This window comes from Mus musculus, chromosome 3, assembly GCF_000001635.26.
Source record: "Mus musculus strain C57BL/6J chromosome 3, GRCm38.p6 C57BL/6J".
Taxonomy (NCBI): Eukaryota; Metazoa; Chordata; class Mammalia; order Rodentia; family Muridae; genus Mus; species Mus musculus.
The window spans coordinates 99,327,635-99,348,723 of record NC_000069.6 but is presented as its reverse complement, the minus strand read 5'-3'; the positions used below and the strand labels follow the sequence as shown (position 1 = coordinate 99,348,723).

Here is a 21,089-nt window from a genome sequence, read left to right as displayed (position 1 = left end):
AGATACTGAGAAGTCTTCGTTCCCTTATGATCTAATAGCTTGTCAAATGTTAAAAAGATTGAGAGTGCCAGCCAAGGGCTAAATAAGCTTAAGGAGACAGCCTTCATTCATTTCAACACTTGACTTAACAGAGGCCTCTCATCACAAAACAAGCCAGGGTAGCGTGGGAAGCCAGGCTGGACTGATGAGGGCGGCCACTCGGAGTAAAGCTTGTCTCTCTTGTTCAGTGCATCGCCTTTGTCCATGCAAGGTCATGGGTTCTCTGAGCATTTTCATATGGGTTTGCTTAGTAGACAAATGTGGACTGTAGACCTAAACAAACCTGGTTCCAATCCCTTGCTATCTTACAATGGGACTTTAGTAAATTAGCCTCTCCAAGTTTAGGGCTCCATAGTTATGTAAGTGGGATTTCTAATGTCTACCTTTTTGGGGATGTTTTGAGAAATTACAAAGTGATCATATTTTGGCATATAGGCAGGAAACATGCTCTTTTCTGAGAGAAGCAGTAAAGAATTGGAAAAAAACAGCCCTTGAAGATTGTCCAGTCTAATGAAGACGACTCACAAATGTTGACTCCTGTCCGGGGAGAGCAGGGCAGCTTGGAATCTATACACGCTAATAAGCATGACATCCCAAGATGTATGTGCCACACTGTTTCCAGCTAGAAGAACCTCCATGGTGTGGATGATGGAAGACAGAGCTAATTGACAGCTCTGGGCCCACCTGAGCTATGTCCCCAGAGGAGCTACAGTTCCTCTTTGGATGGTCTATCCTTCCTCCCTACCCAATGAGCCCACAAAGGAAATGAGCTGTTCCATGGCTTGCATTCTTCTTATCAAGAGAAGGAGAACTGGTAGGATACATGCACACTGGTGTCTTCCCCATCATCCTCAGAGATGCTAGCCCACTTCCAAAAGGGGATTAAAACACAATGTCATTAATAACTTCATACTCTCAGGTAATCCAGAATTAATCCAACACTCCAGCTCCCTAACTTCCTACTTTACTCAGAAACCAGAGTGAGAAGTACACATTAAAATGCATATCCAACATTAACTTGTGCCAATATTCAAGGCTAAGAGCCAAAGCAACCAAGAATGCATATTTAGCAGTGATCCCATATGAGGACAATAACCTAGAATACACTTGTGTACCATGAAGACAAGTTAAATGTGTCCGTGAAAATCCTGAATACCAAACCTGCTGACTTTTGCATCTTTAAATTGATCACTTCCAGACTGTAATATTTTCACATACAGCTTCCTTTTGAGTTTATTCTATTGTAACGCACACTCATACACACACACACACTAAAAGACAGTGAGGTAAAACCTCATCTGGATGAGTAAAGAGTAAGTTTCCATGTAATTACTTATTCTAGCGGATTGACTCTTCTTGCCTTATAACTTGAGAGTTTCTGTCCATGAAGAGAGCTGATTCCCAATGTATTCAGTCATGGAGGAGCTAAAATATCAGCAGCCCATGAACAGGTCCCAGTGAAGAAACTCATGGGCCATAAAGTTTAATGAACATGGAAACTGAATGTTATCCTCAGTTGAGATGAGAACCTTTCTCATGATGCAAATGTGAGCATCATAGTCCCAGTGAGAATTGTACAGTTCACATTCTAGAAAAATGGAAACCTTTCCCAGAAAATGCAAAGCCCTCTGTCTATCTCTAAATTTGCTCTTCTTCAAACAGCCTCATCCAATCACACTGCTCTGTACCTGGTTCTATGTTGCCCTGTCCCCTAGGGTCACCCCCCTCCACACTTAGCTTCCCTCTCTTGCTTTCCCTGTTCATTTCAGCCTTCCTTGTTGCCACCTGGCATTTAATCTGCTTCTCCTAGGACAACAATGTACCCACTGGAAACCCCCTTTTTTCTGCTTCCACACTTCACTTCCAGGAAAGGCATAATTCCTGGCCTGGAAAGGCAAGGCATCAGTTTCCCCAGCACTACAGTAAATGGTTCTTAGGGGGCCCAATTAGAATCAGTGAGAGTTGGTGAGATTTGCTAAAAGCCCTTGAGCAGAGGCACACGTCCTTTCCCCCAAGAGATGAAGCAAAATTATCAAGGGCCACGAATACTTTCAAAGCTACCACGGGGACAATTGAGAATAAAGTCACTGTGGAGGAAAGCCTGAGTGTAAAGAAATGGGACAGGTTCTAAGCAGGGTGATTTTGCTTAGGCCGCTGACTTAGATTTACCTAAGGAAGCTAGCTAATCCTGGCTGTTTTACAAGCCAATGAGTTGTTCTTTTAGTTTGCTGTTTTGTTTTGACTCTTTTCTACATATATAAATATTCTAATTGATATATGTCTCTGATTCTACAAGTTTTTTGACTATGAAGCTCCAAGTCTGAGAATACTAGAATAAATCTGAAGAAAAGCATAGAAATCAGTGAGGGGTGGTCTATGGACCATTCGTCAAGTGGAAACTGTGGCTGAAGCCCTTGACTATCAGTAACAAGGGATTTCAACTATTTGGGTACCTGACAGATACCTGGCTCTGCTAAAAGAATATCTGGTGAGCTATCTGCCTTTAGTCCAAAATATACAATCTCTCAAGTGGGGAAGCAAGTCAGAGGGGCTTCTGATCTTCCCTGGTTCTCCTCAATAGATCAAATTGAACAACAACTGGATACAATAAACAATTGGATACAAAGGCAGGCAGTTTTCAAAGGGAAAACTTTTCAGATGGGCACATTTATGTCAAATAAGGAATACAATGTGGAAATTAGAAAAACAGCTACTGAGAGAGAGGTGTATATGTGTGTGTGAGAGAGAGAGATTAGTTTCAACTCTCATGTGTATATATATACATATATATACATATATATACATATACATATATGTCTAAGAGTTGACACTAATCTCCTTTCCCTTCAAATTTAAACATAAAGTTAGTGAGTCCTTGCCAAGCACATTAACAATGTTACCCTACAGCTGGGCGTGGTGGCGCACACCTTTAATCCTAGCACTCGGGAGGTAGAGGCAGGTAGATTTCTGAGTTCGAGGCCAGCCTGGTCTACAGAGTGAGTTCCAGGACAGCCAGGGCTATACAGAGAAACCCTGTCTCGAAAAACCAAAAAACAAACAAACAAACAAACAATGTTCCCCTACTATAGCACTCATTGTTATATTGGGTGTGCTCTTTCAATCCTTATTTGAGCTTCAAATTTGATTTGGATATCATGCCTGAACCCAATAATTTAATCATAAGGGGGAAAGTGCTGAGAAAAACAGCAGTGAGTGATATTAAACAAAGAACTAAACCAATGGGGGGGGGGGGGGGCAGGATACTCTAGAAGACTTAGCCTGCTAGGAAACACCCCCCCCCCCAGGAAGTGCTGCTTGGACTGAGATTTCAGAAGCCTGTACTTCTCAGTAAGCAGTGAGTCAACTTGAGTGCTCTAGGCAGGGGAGCAACATGTGACAGGAAAGAGCACAGCATGTCTGAACACGATAAAGGTGGCCCTGGTGCACGGGTAGAAGAGAGGTGGGATAGGGGACATCCTATCCCACTATAGGGAACTACAGGGAACATCCTATCCCACTACAGGGAAATATAGGGGACATCCTTGAGTACTTAGTAAATCCTAGGTGCTTTTGTAAATAGCTTATCTTAAGGTACCCATTTATCTCACCCTCATGGTAATTATCTCTTCTAGAGAGGTCTGTATGTTGAATAAAAATAAATCATGGCCACTGAAGAAATTTAAGTAAGTTAGGATATAAAGTTGGTATGAGTAGATATGTCTTGGAGCAGAATAGAGAGGCTTTGGTTGACATCATAATATCCAAGTGAGAAATAATGTTGTGTCAGAGCCAGGTGGTAGCATAGGAGATGTGAACAGATTCAAGGCATTAGTGATAGGCTATGAGGATGAGGCCAGGAAAAACGCCCTTGATGGCAAGTAGATGTGAGATCCTTCTCTCAGGAGAGGGTCTTAAGTCCCTTGAGCACATTAAACCTAAGTGACTTTAGGGCAGTGTTTATCAACCTGTGGGTCGCAACTCCTTTGGAGGTCGAATGGCACTTTCACAGGGGTCACATATCAGATATTCTGCATATCAGATATTTACATTATAATTTATAACTATAGCAAAATTACACCTATGAAATAGCAACAAAATAATTTTATGGTTGGGGGTCACCACAGCATGAGGAACTGTCTTAAAGGGTCACTGCATTAGGGGAAGGTTGAGAAGCACTGCTTTAGGGAGCAAAAGTACGACATGTTGTCCATTACAAGTTGAATATCTTTGATCTGAGATTCTTGAAACTAGAAGTTTTCTGAATTTGCAGTTTTTAAAATATATTTAGAATATTTATATATACACCTCTGAGACATTCCAGGAATAGAATCCTAACCTCAAAACATGAAAGTGTGTTTTGTTTCACATATAACCTAAAAGTAGTTGTATGCAATATCTTTTAATATTTTGTACAAGAGGACTTGCATCATTCCGCTACTCAGAAGGAGCTGTGTAAATCTGCCGTCTTTGAATCCCTGCAATGACTTCACAATTCAAACATTAATGTTCGCTGAACGTTTCTCTAGTTTCACAATATTTTTTAATATTTTGTCTTGAACTATGTGTATATATGGAATAGGGCATGTGCTTGCATGTGTGCAAGTGCTCTTTGAAACCAGAGTCAGATCTCCCAGAGCTGGTGTTTGAGAGAGTTGTGGGCCACACAATATGGAGCTGGGAACCAAGCTCAGATCCTCTGCAGGAGCAGCATATGTTCTTAACTGATAGGCCTTCTCTCCAGCCTCTCAATGTGTTATTCACATGATGTGTCAAGTATATCATCTCTCTCACTGGCCAGCTTCTAACTACAATCAAATGACTGAAAAGCCAGTCAACAATAGGGACTGTCCATAATTCTAGTACTTTAGTTGCCTGAGTTACACTGAAACACCCAGTGGTGTTGAGATCTACAATGATGTCTGCTAGCTTCTCAAATGCTAGGCCCATGTTTCCACAGAAGACAAAATACTAACTGTGGTGCAGCTGGGATCATTCCTTTCAGCACAACAGCTCTCCAATCACTCAGATCACCCCTCATAAAAGTTCAGTTTTGTCATAAAAATCCACTGCATATTTAGGGAAAGCAAGTCACAAATTTTATTTAAAACATCCATCAAAGAATGACAGGATGGCATTATGTTTGGCTATAACAGACCTGGATTCTTAGATTTCCATTTATCTGCTCTTAGTCACCTTCCCCAAGTGTGATGGACAAACTTAGCTGTCAAGTTGATTAGACTGAAACACTCTAGATTAGTTGAACATATTTTCAGGTCTCTGTGAGGTTGTTTCCTGGTCCAAAAGTCATGCGGTTTTGACCGAGCCAGTTATTTAATTTTTAGATGGATTCCAAATCTGAACAGACCATCCCGGTGTGGTAGGACCGTGGAAGAATGAGAAGGAAACGCTGGTTTGCATACTCTGACAATAGTCCTTGCCAGGAGTTGCTGCCTAATCATGTTTCAAATATTTAATCATAAGAAAAAACAATGATTCCCATTCCTATTAATGTCAGACATCCTTGCACAAAGGGAGTGGGAGGTCAGGGTGACCGTGATGGTGAAGGCATGACAACTATCTACTCTGGACTGAGAGCTTGTGAGGATTTAAGCACCTGTCTCCTTTAATATTTACAAGAATAGAGTATGTTCCTCCATAGCACATAGGAAGAAAAACTGAGTGGAAAGGAAACTGAGAAACTCATGAGGATTCCAACTCTAAGAAGTAATGAGAAGAACCTGATTCAAATTGTGTAACTGGGGTTTATGTTTGTTCATTTGTCAGGACTAGGAATTGAAGCTAAGTCCTCAAGCACCTTTTACAAATGCTCCACAACTTAATTAAATTTGTAGTGTGGTGTGTGTGTGTGTGTGTGTGTGTGTGAGAGAGAGAGAGAGAGAGAGAGAGAGAGAGAGAGACAGAGACAGAGACAGAGACAGAGACAGAGACAGACAGACAGACGGAGACAGGGATACAGAGACAGACAGATATGATCATTTTTGCCAACTTGACACAAATTTAGGTCACCTGGGAAGAGAGAGCCTCAACTGAGCAATTGCCTCTATTAGATTGGCCTGTGGGCATGCAGTGGGGCATTTTTTAATTAATTATTGATGTGGGCACTGCCACCCATGGGCAGGTGGTCCTGAATTATATAGCAAGGAAAACTGACCATGAGTTTCTGTATGAGCCAGTTAGCAATGCTGATGGTCTCTACCTAAGTTCCTGCCTCCAGTTCCTGCCTCCAGTTCTTGAGTTACTTCCTGCCTTGGTTTTCCTCCATGATGGACTTACAATCTGCCAGTAAACAAGCCCTTTCCTCCCCAAGTTCTTTTCAGTTGGTGTTTTATTATAGCAACAAAAGCCAAATGGGACAGAGTAAAAGCTGGCCTTGAACTTGCTGTGACCCAGTTTTTTAATCTGTGATCCTTGTTCCCCGAGTTTGCAAGCAGCTGTACTAGGAGGCCCCATATGAGTCTATGCTTTAATTATATCCATCTTTAAAACTCAAAGTATTTCAGCAATGTTGGTCATAAATCAAAACCAGTGTGCAAAGCATTAGCTTTTCTACTGAAATGGGTACATGGTATGGATACTGTAGAGTCCTAGAACGACGTCCCAAAATAAATAGAAATTTTAAAAATTAGGCTTTTGTCTCTGATGAGTATTTACTGAAACAGAAGAAACTCAAATCTTAACATTATGCCCAGTGTCACTTTGAGAGTACTGGAGAAGGAAATATCAATCATTCTACATGATGGGAAATTTTCACTCAAGAACCCAGGTGACTGGGCCTCAGAATATGGCAGGACTGACAGTAGGATTGAAATTCTGTGATCCTTCTGTCCATATCACCGAAGCTTTTCAACCTGAGCTACAAGAGAAGGGAGATTAGGAATTTTACTTTTTAAAAAATTCCAAAGGGGAAAAAAAAATCATGAAAAAGTGGGCAAAGAGGAAGAGGAAAGAGGAAGAAGAAGGAGGAGGAGGCAGCTAGAAAACATGCAGTGGAGTTCTGATGGGCTTGAAGCAGCCCCTTTTCAATGTGAGTCCTCATTTCCATTCCATTGAAAACCAGAGCTTTTGTCACTAAAAAACTAGAAAAAAGAAACATGCTATTGTTTCCATGAGGAAACATGAATACAGTATGATGGCCTCTTCAAAAGGCAAGGCCTGTATGAGTGCTTAGAGTAGTCAATGATTCCATTGCAATCGCTATTGTGGATAAATAACGACTGGGCTGCAGATGTAGTTTACAGAGCACTTGCCTAGCATACACAAGACCCTAGTTAAATTCCTGGTAGCACAGGGAAGGAAGGAAGGAAGGAAGGAAGGAAGGAAGGGAGGGAGGGAGGGAGGGAGGAAGGAAGAGAGGAAGGGCAGGAGGGAGGGCGGGAGGGAGGAACCAAACAGCCAAACAACCAATCAACTAGTCAACCATATGTGGTGGTTTAAATGAGAAATATTTCCCATAGGCTCACATATGTTGACAGATGGTCCCAGTTGGAGGTATTGTTTGGAGAGGTTGTGGAACCTTCAAGAAGTAAAGCCTTTGTAGAAGACATGCATCATTGGAATCTGGCTTTGAGGGTTTATAGCCTTACCCCTCTGCCTGCAATGTATCTTTGCCTCCTGTATCTGCTTGAGATATGATCTCTCACTTCCTGACCTTGCCCACATGCCAAGCCTTCTCTACTATTATGGACTCCAGTCCCCTAAAACCATAAGCCAAAATGAACTTTGTTGTTCCTTAAGTTTCTTTTGACCATGGTATGTTATCAATAGCAAAGGAAAGGAAATGTCACAGAAATCTTTGGCTTTAGGAAAAAATTATGAATGTAAATGACACACTGACTCTAGGTCCAGTTTATTTGCAGAACTGATGATGCTCTTATCATTCATGGAGCTGCAGTTTGTCTTTGTTCCCAGAGAACTGGTATAACCCCTGTGCTGGCTTAGGGCCCCCTGTGCCATGCTCAGTTCATCTCCCCCCATCCACTGCTGTCTGCAGAGCAGAGGCCTCGCCCAAAGCTTTACCTTGCTGCTTTTGCATGGTAGTGAAGTCCTCAAAGGTCAGTGTGCGAACAGGAGGTCTCCAGAATGCATAAGTCTCCATGATGGCTTCAAGTCCAGTTCTGGAATCAGAACAGTCAGAAAATCAACTTGTAGCTAATCCCAAAATGTCTCTGACATTGAAAGATAAAAAGTGAGTTGTCTGTTGGGGTGCATACTACATGCTGTAAGGGAAGTCATCCTGGGAAAGTGCAAGTTCCAGATGCTGCTACATAGCTGGAGGAAGGACAGAGGAAACTAATTCCGATCGTTCACAAGAAAGTCCTTAACCATGATGAAGTTGAACACTGATTTTCCTTGCAAAGAGGCTCAATGAGCATGATAACAAAGTGTACTTAAGGTCAAGGGTATCATGAGTACAGTTGAGCTGAATAGCACTGACTGATTCTCATGCCACCACCATTACCTCATCATGGCTGACACATCCTATCCCAGAGCCAACCCACATCCAGAGAGTGTGAAGGCTCAATGAAGCTGTCAAGCTGATGTGACTTTAAAGTTCTCGTAAGTCAACAGAGAAGAGTAAGGCAGCAGAAATAAAGGAGAGTAAACAAATACACTCAAGTTTTTTATTGTAGAAAGAAATATTTACCCAAAGTAAAAGAGGAACTATACAATGGGCAAAAAGGACAGTCCACATCTTTATCTTTGTTTGTAACCTTGTAAGTGAACATTAAGAACCATAAACTGTCAAATGTTTAGAAAATATCTAGTATTTTACAATACATGTGTTCACAGCTTCTATTTTACTCATGTTGTACAATCTGTAAATTGTATGCACATTGTTTCTTTACCATTCGCCTACTTCCTTGTATGAAGTGCTGAAATAATTGCCAAAATAACTATCAGAATATTGTTGATGATAAACAACATCCTCAAAACAACATCGGTTGGAGCTCTGCTGAAAGCTTTGAGTAGAGCTTCTGAGCATTTACTTCAAAACTGTTTCTTCTATGTCAGAAAGAGAGACTCGTGGACTGGGGTTGGTGGTAGAAGAACTGAGAACCACAATAGCATGTGTCTCTCCATTGAGAAGTCATCACAAAGGGCATGATATGCCTCTTAGGAAAAGGCAGGTCTTTCCTACTGAAAAAGTATGCTGTCTGACCTTCTACCTGAGTAATTCACTTGCTCAGCTCTGTTACATGCCAAGAACAAAGTGAGAGGTTTTATTTTAAGGGAGAGCAAATACCTTCTCCCTTTAACTGATCATGACCCCCCTGCATTCTTCTCAGATGAGCCATACACACATGGGTTGCCTTCGTGTGTTGGAAATTTTGCTTTCTGAATTGACTTTAGTCACATACTTCACTTTCTAAAGTCTTCCCTGGATGTTGGAGGCTTTAAATACACTAATGCTGGCAAACCAAACTCTGTATTTTAAGAAGAGGCTCACAGGAGAAAGCAGTGCATGGTGTTTATTAGCTGTTAATCTGTGAGAAGCAGGAATAGACAGTATCTCTACATCACTCTACATTGGTCCTGAATATAGTTCATGGAACTATTTGTGGATAGAAAGAGCTAAGGTAATTAGGAGAGTTCAGAATAATAAGGGGATAGGCAGATAAAGCCATGCTGAGCCTGGGCGGATAGAAGAAACAGATAAGCCCAGCTTAGATCTGACTGCCTTGTCCTGGAATGCTGGCAGCCCACCAGAAAAACCTAGGATTCCCTTTAATGGCACAGGAGGTGCACTGCAGATGGCAAGGGCTTCTTGTTTCACCTTCCAGTCCATGTTTTTCAGGGATAAGTGTATGTCATAAGGACAAAAGTTAGCACAAGGACAAATAACAATCCTTTCTCATTGAAAGTGCTGGCAAACTGGGAAGTTTCAATAGTACCATAGCATAATTCCTGTTTTCCTATTAATTTTATTTATTGCCTACTTTCTTGTTAATTCTATTTATTAAGTAAGTAGAAATTGGTTTGGATTCTTCTCCATAATACTATTTCAAAATATTATGGTATGGTATGAATTACTTTATAAGTAGCCAACTCTAAAATAATAACTATGTATCAGCTATCAAATATAACTTTAAAAACAGTAATGGAATCATATATTTAAAATCTAAGAAGATTTATAGATGTTGTGTATTCTGTCTCTTCTAGCATTCTCTTGAATGATTATCTAGCCTCTGTTGATGCATTTCTTTGAGAAGATAGTCTGAGTTTTTGTTAGATCTGTTATTAAGCTACTTCTGACATTTGGCTGATATCTTAGATGTAATTATTTTCATCCTCCAATGAAATGATGAAACTCTTATACATTGCCACTAAGCATCCTTCTTCCATGTTCTCCTCAAGGAGACCTTCCTTAGCCTAAAAATACAGCATGCCATACATAAACATATCCTGCCATCCAGGAGTTCACATAACAGGGTTTTTCTCAAGGCAAAGGTGTAGTGATAACATTTGTAGCCCACCCCCAAAATCAGTGGCAAAGAATATAACATTACTAGTCACACCTTATTATTGGGCTGTATACTTCATAGTTCAATAACTATATTTTTACTATATGGGAAAAATATAAATTAGCCTTTAATATGTATTCTTGTGTGTAGAATTATAGAAATGTCATGCATTTATATTATTCAGTCTTTTAATGGCTTCTGAATGTTTCTATTTTTGGAAAAAAATAATTCTATTTATTTGCTATATTTTGTCTCAAACTCTGTCAAGCTTCATTGATTAGATCCAAGTGCTAGAAATCACTTGCACTGTACCTCAGAATGTAGTATAGGGCCATGGCGCAATTTAATAATCCCCTTCTTTCTAGAGTAGCTTGTATGTATTTCAAGGGATTTGGATTCAATGTTTTCCTTTGCTCAAGTTCCTAGAAAAATGCTTGCTGCACAGTACGTCTCAGTTTATCTCACTGAATTAACAAACGGGTGTCACTAAGTCATAATTTTAACAATTTCCATTTTCTCAACTGATGCATGTTAAGTTAACTAAGTAGTGGAACTAATCCATAAATTTCAGCTAGTATCAATTCTCTTTCTTAAGTTTAATTTTTTTAAAACCAACTTGATATAAAAATAAAGTCTCTGAGGATAGAAAGAGTCCTCTAGTGTCAGATATCAGGGCTTTTTATTCTCTGTCTAATTGGGATTGTGTCTTTATTGACCTAGGTCTCAGGGAGGTTTCAGTTTCCCTTCTGCCTCTTTTGTCCTAGATTTAGGATTCCTGATCTTCCATTAAGCCTGAGTGTTCTAGCAGAGTCTAAGCATTTCTACCCATTGCCTTCTATAAGAATGTTTGTCAACTACCCATTAAGGTCTTCAGCTACTAGATGTCTATACGAGGTGTATCGTTCTAACCATTGTTTGCTCGATGTTATCTTGCCTTGATTTTGTAAAATTTTATCTCCAAGATTTACAAAATGGACTCATTGTTTCACAGATGCAAAAAGCTGCAGTGTCTGGTTAACATGTTCCACATGGTGGGCCTCTGTGGGCTACGGCACAGCAGAGACCTGGCGTCATCTCTGAAGCTTCCAATCAGAAACAGTCAAGTTGGCAACTGTTTCCTCTTGCTGACTTTTCCTCCTTAGTCCAGTGACAACAGAGGCCACATCTAAACCCCCTTTGTTTGGTCTTTTGGCTGTAACTTCCTCTCTGGTTTCCAAGCTGCTTCTCTTTTGTCTTGGCCAAGCCAAAAAATGTGCTGAAGGAGGAGAAGAGGGAGGAGGCAGAGCTAGCCAAAGAGCTCCTTCACAAACTAATGATGCCTCCAGATCAACTGATGGGGAATTGTAACCAGCTTGTAAAGAAATACCCTTCCAACTGCATTTCTACAAGAAACAAACAAACAAAGAAAACAAAACAAAAACTTCCTTAAAGTCCAGCAAAGAGATTGTAATAACAAATATCTAAATATCCATAATCTGGCTTAGGTATCCCTGTGTGCAATTTTCACATTATCAGTGGCTTCATCATTATTATCTATTTATTTTCTCTTTATCTCCAACTTCTTTATCCATTTAACTTCTCCCTATGCCGTGTACTGAGACTACCATGAACAGAGCATATGCGATAGGTTGATATGACCACTGGTCCTCTCTCGACAGAAGTAAATCCACAGCTAAATCTATTCTAAGGTAGCAGGAACTTTGAAAGCATAAAGGAGCATTCAGACAAAAGAAAAACTTAGGAGATATAAAAGCAAAAAAGACACAGGGCTTAAGTTGTGTCATTTTCAATTAAAAATGAAAGCAATATAAAAAGAATTAATTTATGAAATATATGATGCATTTGGAGATATGTAATAGGTGCTATGAGGCATTGAGCAAGAAGTATTTAATATACATAGGAAACGGAAGATTCCACAAAAAGTCATCTATAAAACCTCAATATTAAATGACACTCTAAGCAATCTTCTACTACAGATAAGTGGTAACTTTTGTAGCAGAGTCAACAGTATGTGCAAACACTTCCCAGTGTGGAAACAAAGGTATGCTATGGGCACTTGACAGAGAAGCTCTGCATATGACAAAGGTGTGTACAATGGACATCCAGTCCAGATCTAATTACCATATCTCAAAGTTCTTAATCTATCCCTGCTCTCTGGAGGCAAGGTCAAACCTTCCACCTTCTCTCCCTTTCATTACTTTGTGGAATCAGCTCTAACCTCCAGTTGCTTAAGACATTTTATGTTGAGATGCTCTAAAGGATCACAGATCAGAAGCCTACAAATTTAAACAAAAGCCCATCATGCAAAATTTGGCTTCATGGGGTACAACAATTATATCTACACAGTAAAGATGCTGGAATCAAAAAGCCTTTTTCACTGGTGTGGGAGAATGAGGAATTGATGAATATGTGTTTAGAATTGAATAAAAATTGCTCATTGCCTAGTGGTCCCCAGGTGTTCCTTTTCAACTACCCTTCTTAGAGTTTGGATAAGCTGTGACATCAGCTCCTGGGCATTTTCAATGTCTCATGAATAATAAAATTTGTAATAATACCAAGCAGGCTAACTAAAGCATTAAGTTCCTGTAAATTTGACTGAATACTCTGGCTTTGGTACAATGAAAGTCACTCAAGGGATAGATGAATACTTTAGCTGAGAGCTTAGACTCTAAAGATAGTCTGGCTTCTAATTAAGGTAAGTTTGGCCAAGGTAAGAAACTTCTTCATGCCACCAAAGTCTCCATAATTGTAAGATAGAGAAATCTGGATTTGTTATAATAATTGTGGCTTAATAAGCACAGCTTGATTGAAAACGAAGTTTATCAAGGCAAGTGAGAGAGTAAAATGAGAAGTTGGTCATCATTGTTCCAATTCAAGCAAAAGAAAATCTGCTCAAGATTCAGCTTGGTCTAGCAGATATGGCCTTACGTCCCTGGAATTCATGGTGCTATCCATATACTCTGGCTCTGGATAAAATGTAAAAGCAGTTCCATGTTACCTAATTCCATTTCTCATTTTCTCATCAGAGAACCAAAAACGTGTCCTTCAAGCCCCTTTAGGCCTCATTATCTTGCAGATACTTCAGACTCCAATATACTAACCATTAAAAAGACGTCACTGGGTTCAATGACACCATCCTTGGGCAGGAGCCATAGATAATAAAACAATTGCCAACTTTCCCTGGCAAATCCATATGGCCAGGAGGACAATGGTGGAAACAGTTTATGACAAGGGAGGGAGAACAAATAATAAAGCAGAGAGAAGCATTAAGTTCTGGCTAAACAAACAGCCATGGCTTGGATAAATAGGAGGAATACAATTGCCAATAGGAGGGGGAGGATGCCAAAATCTAGTATAGGGCCAGCTACCTTGAACGACAAATGCAACAGTCCCCGAGAAGTTCAACACCGATTGCTTCCATAGACCTGCTGAATGGCAGAAGTCACCCATGCCAGGGATAACAAGAAAGTATGCAAAAATCTAGAAAGGCTTGCAAGACTGCCAGGAAAGAGCAGGATGAGGTTAGCAGGGAATCTATAGCCAATGGCCCTAGAGGGGACAAATGAAAACACAGCAATTGAGCTTGAGGACACTTGGGATGGGATTGATGGTTGAGAAAAGGCAAGTGGTCAACTCATTGGCTCTGAGCTTGCTACTTGAGACTCATGAACAATGGGGAGCCAGAAGAGATTGGAAGCATGGTTTCTGCTGCCTGAACAGATATGTCTGCAGAGGACAGTGAAGTCACTCTCTGGATTCTATGACAGGCTGGATCTGCAAATTCTGAAGCCAGTAGCTCAAAATTCAGATCTGCCATCAGCTTAAAGGGAAGCTCTGTGAGGGTACCTTGACTCTGAGGTAAAAATAGGCAACTTGGGCCTCAGTTAATATATGAAGTAACTATTCCTATTATTTTAGACTGATAATTTGAGTAGCTAGAAATAACTATTAAATTGAATTGTACAAAGTCACTGGTGTTTTGTCTTTCTGACCTATAAATAGTCATTTTTTTCTGTTTAGCTTAATAGATGGGTAAGGATGCAGGCAAGGTTTGATAGTTGTATCTGAGAAAGCACTCTCTGACTAGATATCAGATGAAGTACATCTATTGAAGTACATCTTCCTCCCAACTCTCCAAGGAAAGTCATTTTAGATCTAAGCAAAGTTGCATTGGCCTGGGGTTGGTTTATAGCTGACTTCTCTTCGTCTCTCCATCCAGTTAATTGGGAAACTCCTAACTTTCCATGCCTCTTTCTATTGAGCATTGTGAACCTGTATCAGGGAAGAACTCCTGTCTGAAACTCAGGAGAATGGTTCTTCATTCTTCATGGCCTTGGGAGAGCAGCTGCTGACAGTGGGTTGTAGGAACATTTTTACTATCAAGTATTTTTTCTACCACCACTCAAGAAAATGTTCTTCTCTTTGATTGAATAGTGACTGCACTGAACATTCTTTTTCAAAATGTGAATGTTTTCTCCTCATGATAAAATGCCTGTTACCACATGAAATAATATGTGCATAGGAACAAACTATATGAAAGACTTCCACCAGCCACACCAACAGCACACATACTGCTAGCTCAGCAATATGAACAGTCCCAAAATTCCTCTTATACTTCATGTCTTTCTGCATATCCTAGGAGAAAAATCTGCTAAAAAGAAAGAAAGCTACTTTCATGTATAAATCAGCCTCCATGACACATGACCACTCTCTGACTACTCTTGAGTTTGGGATTCATGTGCCCAGACTCAAGCCTCCAAAGATGGACTCCACAGAGAAGAACATACACTCTTAAAATACTTCACTGGCTAAAAAAGTGTCAGTCTACCTGGGACCTGACATGGTACCATCAGCTGTAGCTTCTAGAATGCCGTGTCAACTAGGCATAGGTCATGGGGTCTTTCAGTTGCCTATAGATACAATGGTACTGGGAGTAAAGACCAAACCCAAGGCCAAAGGCAGAAGGAGAGTACCATAGGAAAGAAGGCAGGCTGTCACTATGTAGTATTTTTGAGAAAACTTTGAGAGGAACCCTTCGGTCCCATGCAGATCCTAATTTTTTTCCCAGTTTATTTATTTAATTTTTTTTCTTTTTTTATTTTTTTAATTAGGTATTTTCTTCATTTACATTTCAAATGCTATCCCAAAAGTCCCCCAGCCCCCCCACTTCCCTACCCACCCTCTCCCACTTCTTGGCCCTGGCGTTACCTGTACTGAGGCATATAAATTTGCTAGACCAAGGGGCCTCTCTTCCCAATGATGGCCAACTAGGCCAACTTCTGATACATATGCAGCTAGAGACATGAGCTCAGGGGGTACTGGTTAGTTCATATGGATGTGTTTGTTTCTGAGGAAGCATTTGGGAATTCCATAAAATTTTCCAAGTGAGACTTATGCTTCTTGTGCACTGTTTGCAGCCACCTCTAAGTGACAAGGGTTTCACATTAGATGTGGCTTGGAAGACACACAGAGCTCTCTTTTCCTCTATTCCCATGGCTCCTCTGTCGACAGTCAGCATCTATACCACTGTCTTTCCCTCTAGCTGAGCAACAAGGGCCCTTGAGGGAAAAATGTATCTCCCAAGGCTACTTCTAGACTCTACAAAAGCACCCCTTCTCTTCAGCTTCGTGGCCCATTTTTGCCTTTGCTTCATGCGTCATAGAGTAGTCACTCTCAAGGGCATAATTTCTCAGTTCATTACTAGGTGACCTTGTTCAACCAAACTTCGTTATGTCTTAGGTTCAACCAAGCCTCTGAGAACTTCTCCTTGTCTCTTACAAACACCGAAAACTTGTTGGTATTCTTCTCCAGGAATCTAGGAAGCACAGGCAAGCCTGATCTCTGCAGCAGATCACATGGCCCCTTGGATGTATGGATGTAAGCAGCAATTCTGTCAAATCAGAATCTAACAGAAGTAAGCAGGCTCAGATTTGCATCTGAATTGCCCTTAGCTTTTCTAACTAATCACAAACTTGATCTTTCTTCCAGAATTCTCCTTGTGTATCCAAACCTAGCCCTTGGTTTCTGGTCTCCTCCTTTTGCCACAGGTTGGAATGAGCCTTTCTTATTCTTTTATTTAATTAATTTTTTATTGTTTCTTTGTAATTCATCTCCCACTCATCAGTGTGGTTTTGCAACTAGCGAACAGTTTTCAATTAACACTGTACGCCTGGCACTGTGAAGAAAGGGATATCTAAAAGGATAAACTTGGAAAAGCACAGTTCCGGATTGCTGACTCAATCAAGAGAATGGCACAGGAACCTAACACAGTGGAGAAAAAAATGCCAATGTGGTAGCAGGTAAGATTGTCTGGAGATTGTGGCACAAGTGTAGGGTTGAATGAGAGGGTGAGAACTTCCCTGAAAGAAGCTGACTCTCAACCCTACAGGCCTCCTGTGCTAGGCTTACCACCCAACAGGAAGCCTGAGATGCACACTCTGGATGCAAGCAGATCCTGGTGGATCCTCCTTCCAGACCCAGTCATTAGATCATCCACTAGATCTCCTAAGAAACAGAAGAAAAGGGCAAAAGGGCAAATCTACGAGCCAGTAGCCCTTATCTATATATGTGTGTGTGTGTGAGTGTGTGTGTGTGCGTGTTCACTAAGAATGGCAACTAGAGTTCGGCCCTTGCTCTGTAATGAGCTGTTTATTTCAGAGGAAACCTATCATATGGGTCACACTCTGATGGGAGTCAGTGTGTGAGCCTCACTGGTCTAGGAACACTGTCCGAGGTACGAGTAGTGTGTACAGTGGGTGTTTGCATCCTTCCCATCTTTCATCTCCTCCCTTCTCCAGCCTCTGGACTGTGCTGGGATGGATTGAGATCGACAAACCTGAACGTGTTTTGGTTTGAGGTTTGGCAACCTCTGTAACTCCAAAGTATTCCACAAATGTTTTGTGTTCTGCGAAACCAAAAAACATTGGCCAAGCACTTTCCCCTCTAATTTTTAAGCCCATGTGTTTTTAAAGGAAATGTAATCCGTATGTTTTAGTAACATTTATATGCAATTCATCAAGCCATGCTCCTCCGCATGAGTCATTTGATGTCTAAAATGCATGTGGAAGAATAGGGGTTGGTAAGAGCTGTGTTCGAATGAGAAGAGCCACAGAGGAGAGGCTGGACAGAAAATGATACACTAGTACTGATGCTAGCTCAGAATCACCAGGCCCAAGATGCACAAATCACTCTCCATACACTCACCAATCCATCTTTCCCATACACATGATAACACCAAAAGTCCTTGCCCACATCAGATCCTGTAGTTAGCTAGTGAAAATTAAATCACTGAGCAGCTAATGATAATCAGGTGATTTTTTTTGAACTTTTGGAAGAGGAAAGACATTCAAAACCTTTATACTTGCCTTAACAAGTCCATTGTTATGTAGAGAGAAGCCACACACTCTTGCCCCATTGTAAGACACTGAGAGTGCATCCCAGCTTCAGCTGCCAGAAACATTCAACTTGGTTTTCCGTTCTCAGCTGGGGAATTCTTGTTTATAGGGTATATGAAGTAAATGAGAAGACTACTATGGACAATAGTCTACAAACATGGGTGCAAGCTCACAAGTGGCTTTATTTGAAACAAAACAGCATTTAGCCAATGTATGTCAAGGAAGGATTCTATCTTCAGGGTCTGTTGAAAGTATACCAGTCAAGGACAAGATGATAGCACAAGGCATGGGATCTATACCTCGGAAACTGGGTAAGTGTGGGTGTTCACCAGCATTCCAGCTTAGCTCTGGGATGGTGGCAAATCCTCTTAACTCTGTTATGCCTCAAAATCTTTGTAAGATGCAGGTTTGAAAAATGAAGGACGAGCTCCCAAATGATAAGTCCTCATTTGCAGATAGCTGAGACAGTTACTAACAATCCTTAAACTAACATTCACGGGGTTTTATTTTAATTGACACACAGTATATAGCTTATATAGCTATCTATGTGTTGCAGGATGATAACTCAGCATGTGTGTATGATATGTAGTGGGCAAATCAAGGCAGTGTTTTCTTCTCCTTGAACACCTCATTTCATTGAATCGGGAAGTTTTGCACTCTTCTAGACCTTTATGAAATGCATGATAAATTGTGAACTTCAGCTATCCTCAAATGCTACAGCATATCAGAACTTGCCTTGGAAATGTAAATGAGCTAAATACCTAATAAAAAATGGGAAAAAAAAAGAACTTGCCTTCCTGTGTCCCTCTACTCTGGTATTTACCATTCTTTCTTCCATACCTCCTTACTCTTTTCTTCTAACTTCTGGGAATAACCTCTCTGTTTCTCATATCTACAGAAATCAACCATTTTAACTTCCGGATACAGAATATACTGCATAGCTTTTTGTGGTGACTTATTTCATTTACTGTCTTTTGGTCCCATTAATGCACAAATGACAGGATTTCATCTCTTTTTAATGTGGCTTGTAGGGTTTGATATGACATAGGAAAGAACTCTCATACGATAAGAAATAAGTTAAGCATTGAAATGGGCTAAGCCTGACTTCAAAGCTTGGCACCCTGCATTATTGTGCAAGCAGTCTGCCCTTGATTTACTCAGAGTTCTATTTTCAAGGAGTCTTACAGAAAAGAGCAACCCACCAAACAGGACAGGGAAACCACCATCGCCTCCGAGCAGCAAGACATTCCCTAGCCTCCAGGAAAACCGCCTCTCAGTGTTCAGCTAAGAGGTCCTCAAAACATCCTGGCCAGTAGCCAGTCCTTCAACACTCCGTCCTTCTAGTCTCAAGGCCGAAGGCAAAGAGCCTTGGTTTCTGCAGCATAGGTTTAATATTGGTCAGCACAAGCTAGTTTCTCATACTTGGGCATCTCCCACCCCATGCTACTGAGACACAGTTATAAAAATGGCCTCACTGTAGCCCCAGAAGCTCTCCAATATGAAAACACAGCAAACACATGTCTGTCCTTACACCTGCTTTCTGGAAACCCTCACTTCCACCTGATTCTTAGCACTGTATCATTTAACCTCAGTCATCCTATAGAAACAGCTTCTGTTCCCACTTGACATCCTGGTTTATTTTTTATCAAAAATCTATGTATTTTTCCTTGTTACCTATGCAACGTGAATAAGAACATTCTAGATAGTAACTCCCAAGAGTGTATACCCTCTACTATAACTTCCAAGAGTAGGGTGCCTATCAACAGGAATCTCTAGCTGAGGAAGTAAAATCAACTTTAGAATAGGTATTTGAGCAAATACTACAGATTGTAAGGGCTCCAATAGAAGACAAGGTAAGAGGATAGCAAGGGAAGAAGAGAAACACATTTAGCATTAAAATAAACAAATACTAAATACTACTACAGAGCCTCATCTCCCCCCAAAAGAAAGGAATAGCTGAATAAATAATATGAACACATTTGGCCCTGGAAACAGATATTTAGGTATAGAGCAGAAATTCTTATCTTGGGAGGTGGACCTTTTAAAGATATATAGAACACTATGTGCTTATCAATAGTAATAGTAGTAATAATAATAATGATGATGATGTACAGCTGCTCATATACACAGTTACACTTACACACTAGGGGCCCACAGACCCTAAAGGCCATCCATGAATTCCAGGCTTTGTATTTATGGCAAGGGTATTCAAAGCCCATAGCTTGGAGTTCATAGACCGCTTTCAGGGTCTATGGGCTCCTAGTATACACTTCACTATACCATACATGTATGTTACAAACTCCACACAGTGATTATTTCATTCACAAAGTATTTTAGGAAAACACTTTTTTACTAAATTCTTGATGTATATTCAACATACATTTAGGTATCTATAAATTTTGTTTAGCTCAAAATCCATAAGGTCACCTCCATTTGCATAATATAAAATTTGCTCAATTTTCCAGTGTTTAGATAACATTAAGTAATATGGTCTAGGTATCAGTTAATGATGGAGCATTCTAGAACTCAGTGGGGAATGTCATTAGTCAGATTAGTCATTGTGGAGACATCATAGAATGTCCTTCCTCAAATCTAGACATATGCCCTCTGCACACCTTAACTGTAATGTAGCTGCCATCATGCATGGGGTCTGTTCATGCTGAAACACTGGTCTGTGGTGCTTGATTGGATAATGTATCACATATTTCATGGAGTAGTTCTAAATATAAATTGTTGATTTATCCAAAAACTGCTGTAGAGAGAATACCAAAGATAATTCCTGACAATCTGTTGTCCAGATGTAAAAGAGTCCTTGCAGATTATGAAAGAAGTCTGATGTCTGCTGAAAGTCGATCGCATTGCAATGCCTGTGCTATGCCAGACATACCCATCACACTCGCTCAGTCTCTATTGCCTGTATCTGATGAGACTGCCTAATTGGAAATCATGGGCATGTCTAGCAAGTTAGGAAACTTGCCATAGATTTTAATTTCATGTAGGAAAGCATTTAGAAGAAAGCATTATCAGCCAGAAAATCAGTACAGCCTTGAAGACATTTGATGATGGCAGACAATGTTCCTTTGACCATCTGGCAACTTCTGGAACCAATGGTGCAGGTAATAAAAAAAGGTGGTATTACCCCTCATTACTGAAACTTCTCTTTGCTCTAACA

General features: G+C 40.4%; 1 protein-coding gene across 3 annotated transcripts in view; it reads right to left on the bottom strand.

Moving 5' to 3' along the window:
* Tbx15 (T-box 15) overlaps positions 1-21,089 on the bottom strand; it is a 113,913-nt gene that overhangs the window by 5,537 nt on the left and 87,287 nt on the right. For all 3 annotated transcript variants that reach the window (XM_006501279.4, NM_009323.2, XM_006501280.4), the window contains one exon: positions 8,077-8,174. In XM_006501279.4, the coding sequence (XP_006501342.1) occupies positions 8,077-8,174 (98 nt within the window). The remainder of the gene's footprint in view (positions 1-8,076; positions 8,175-21,089) is intronic.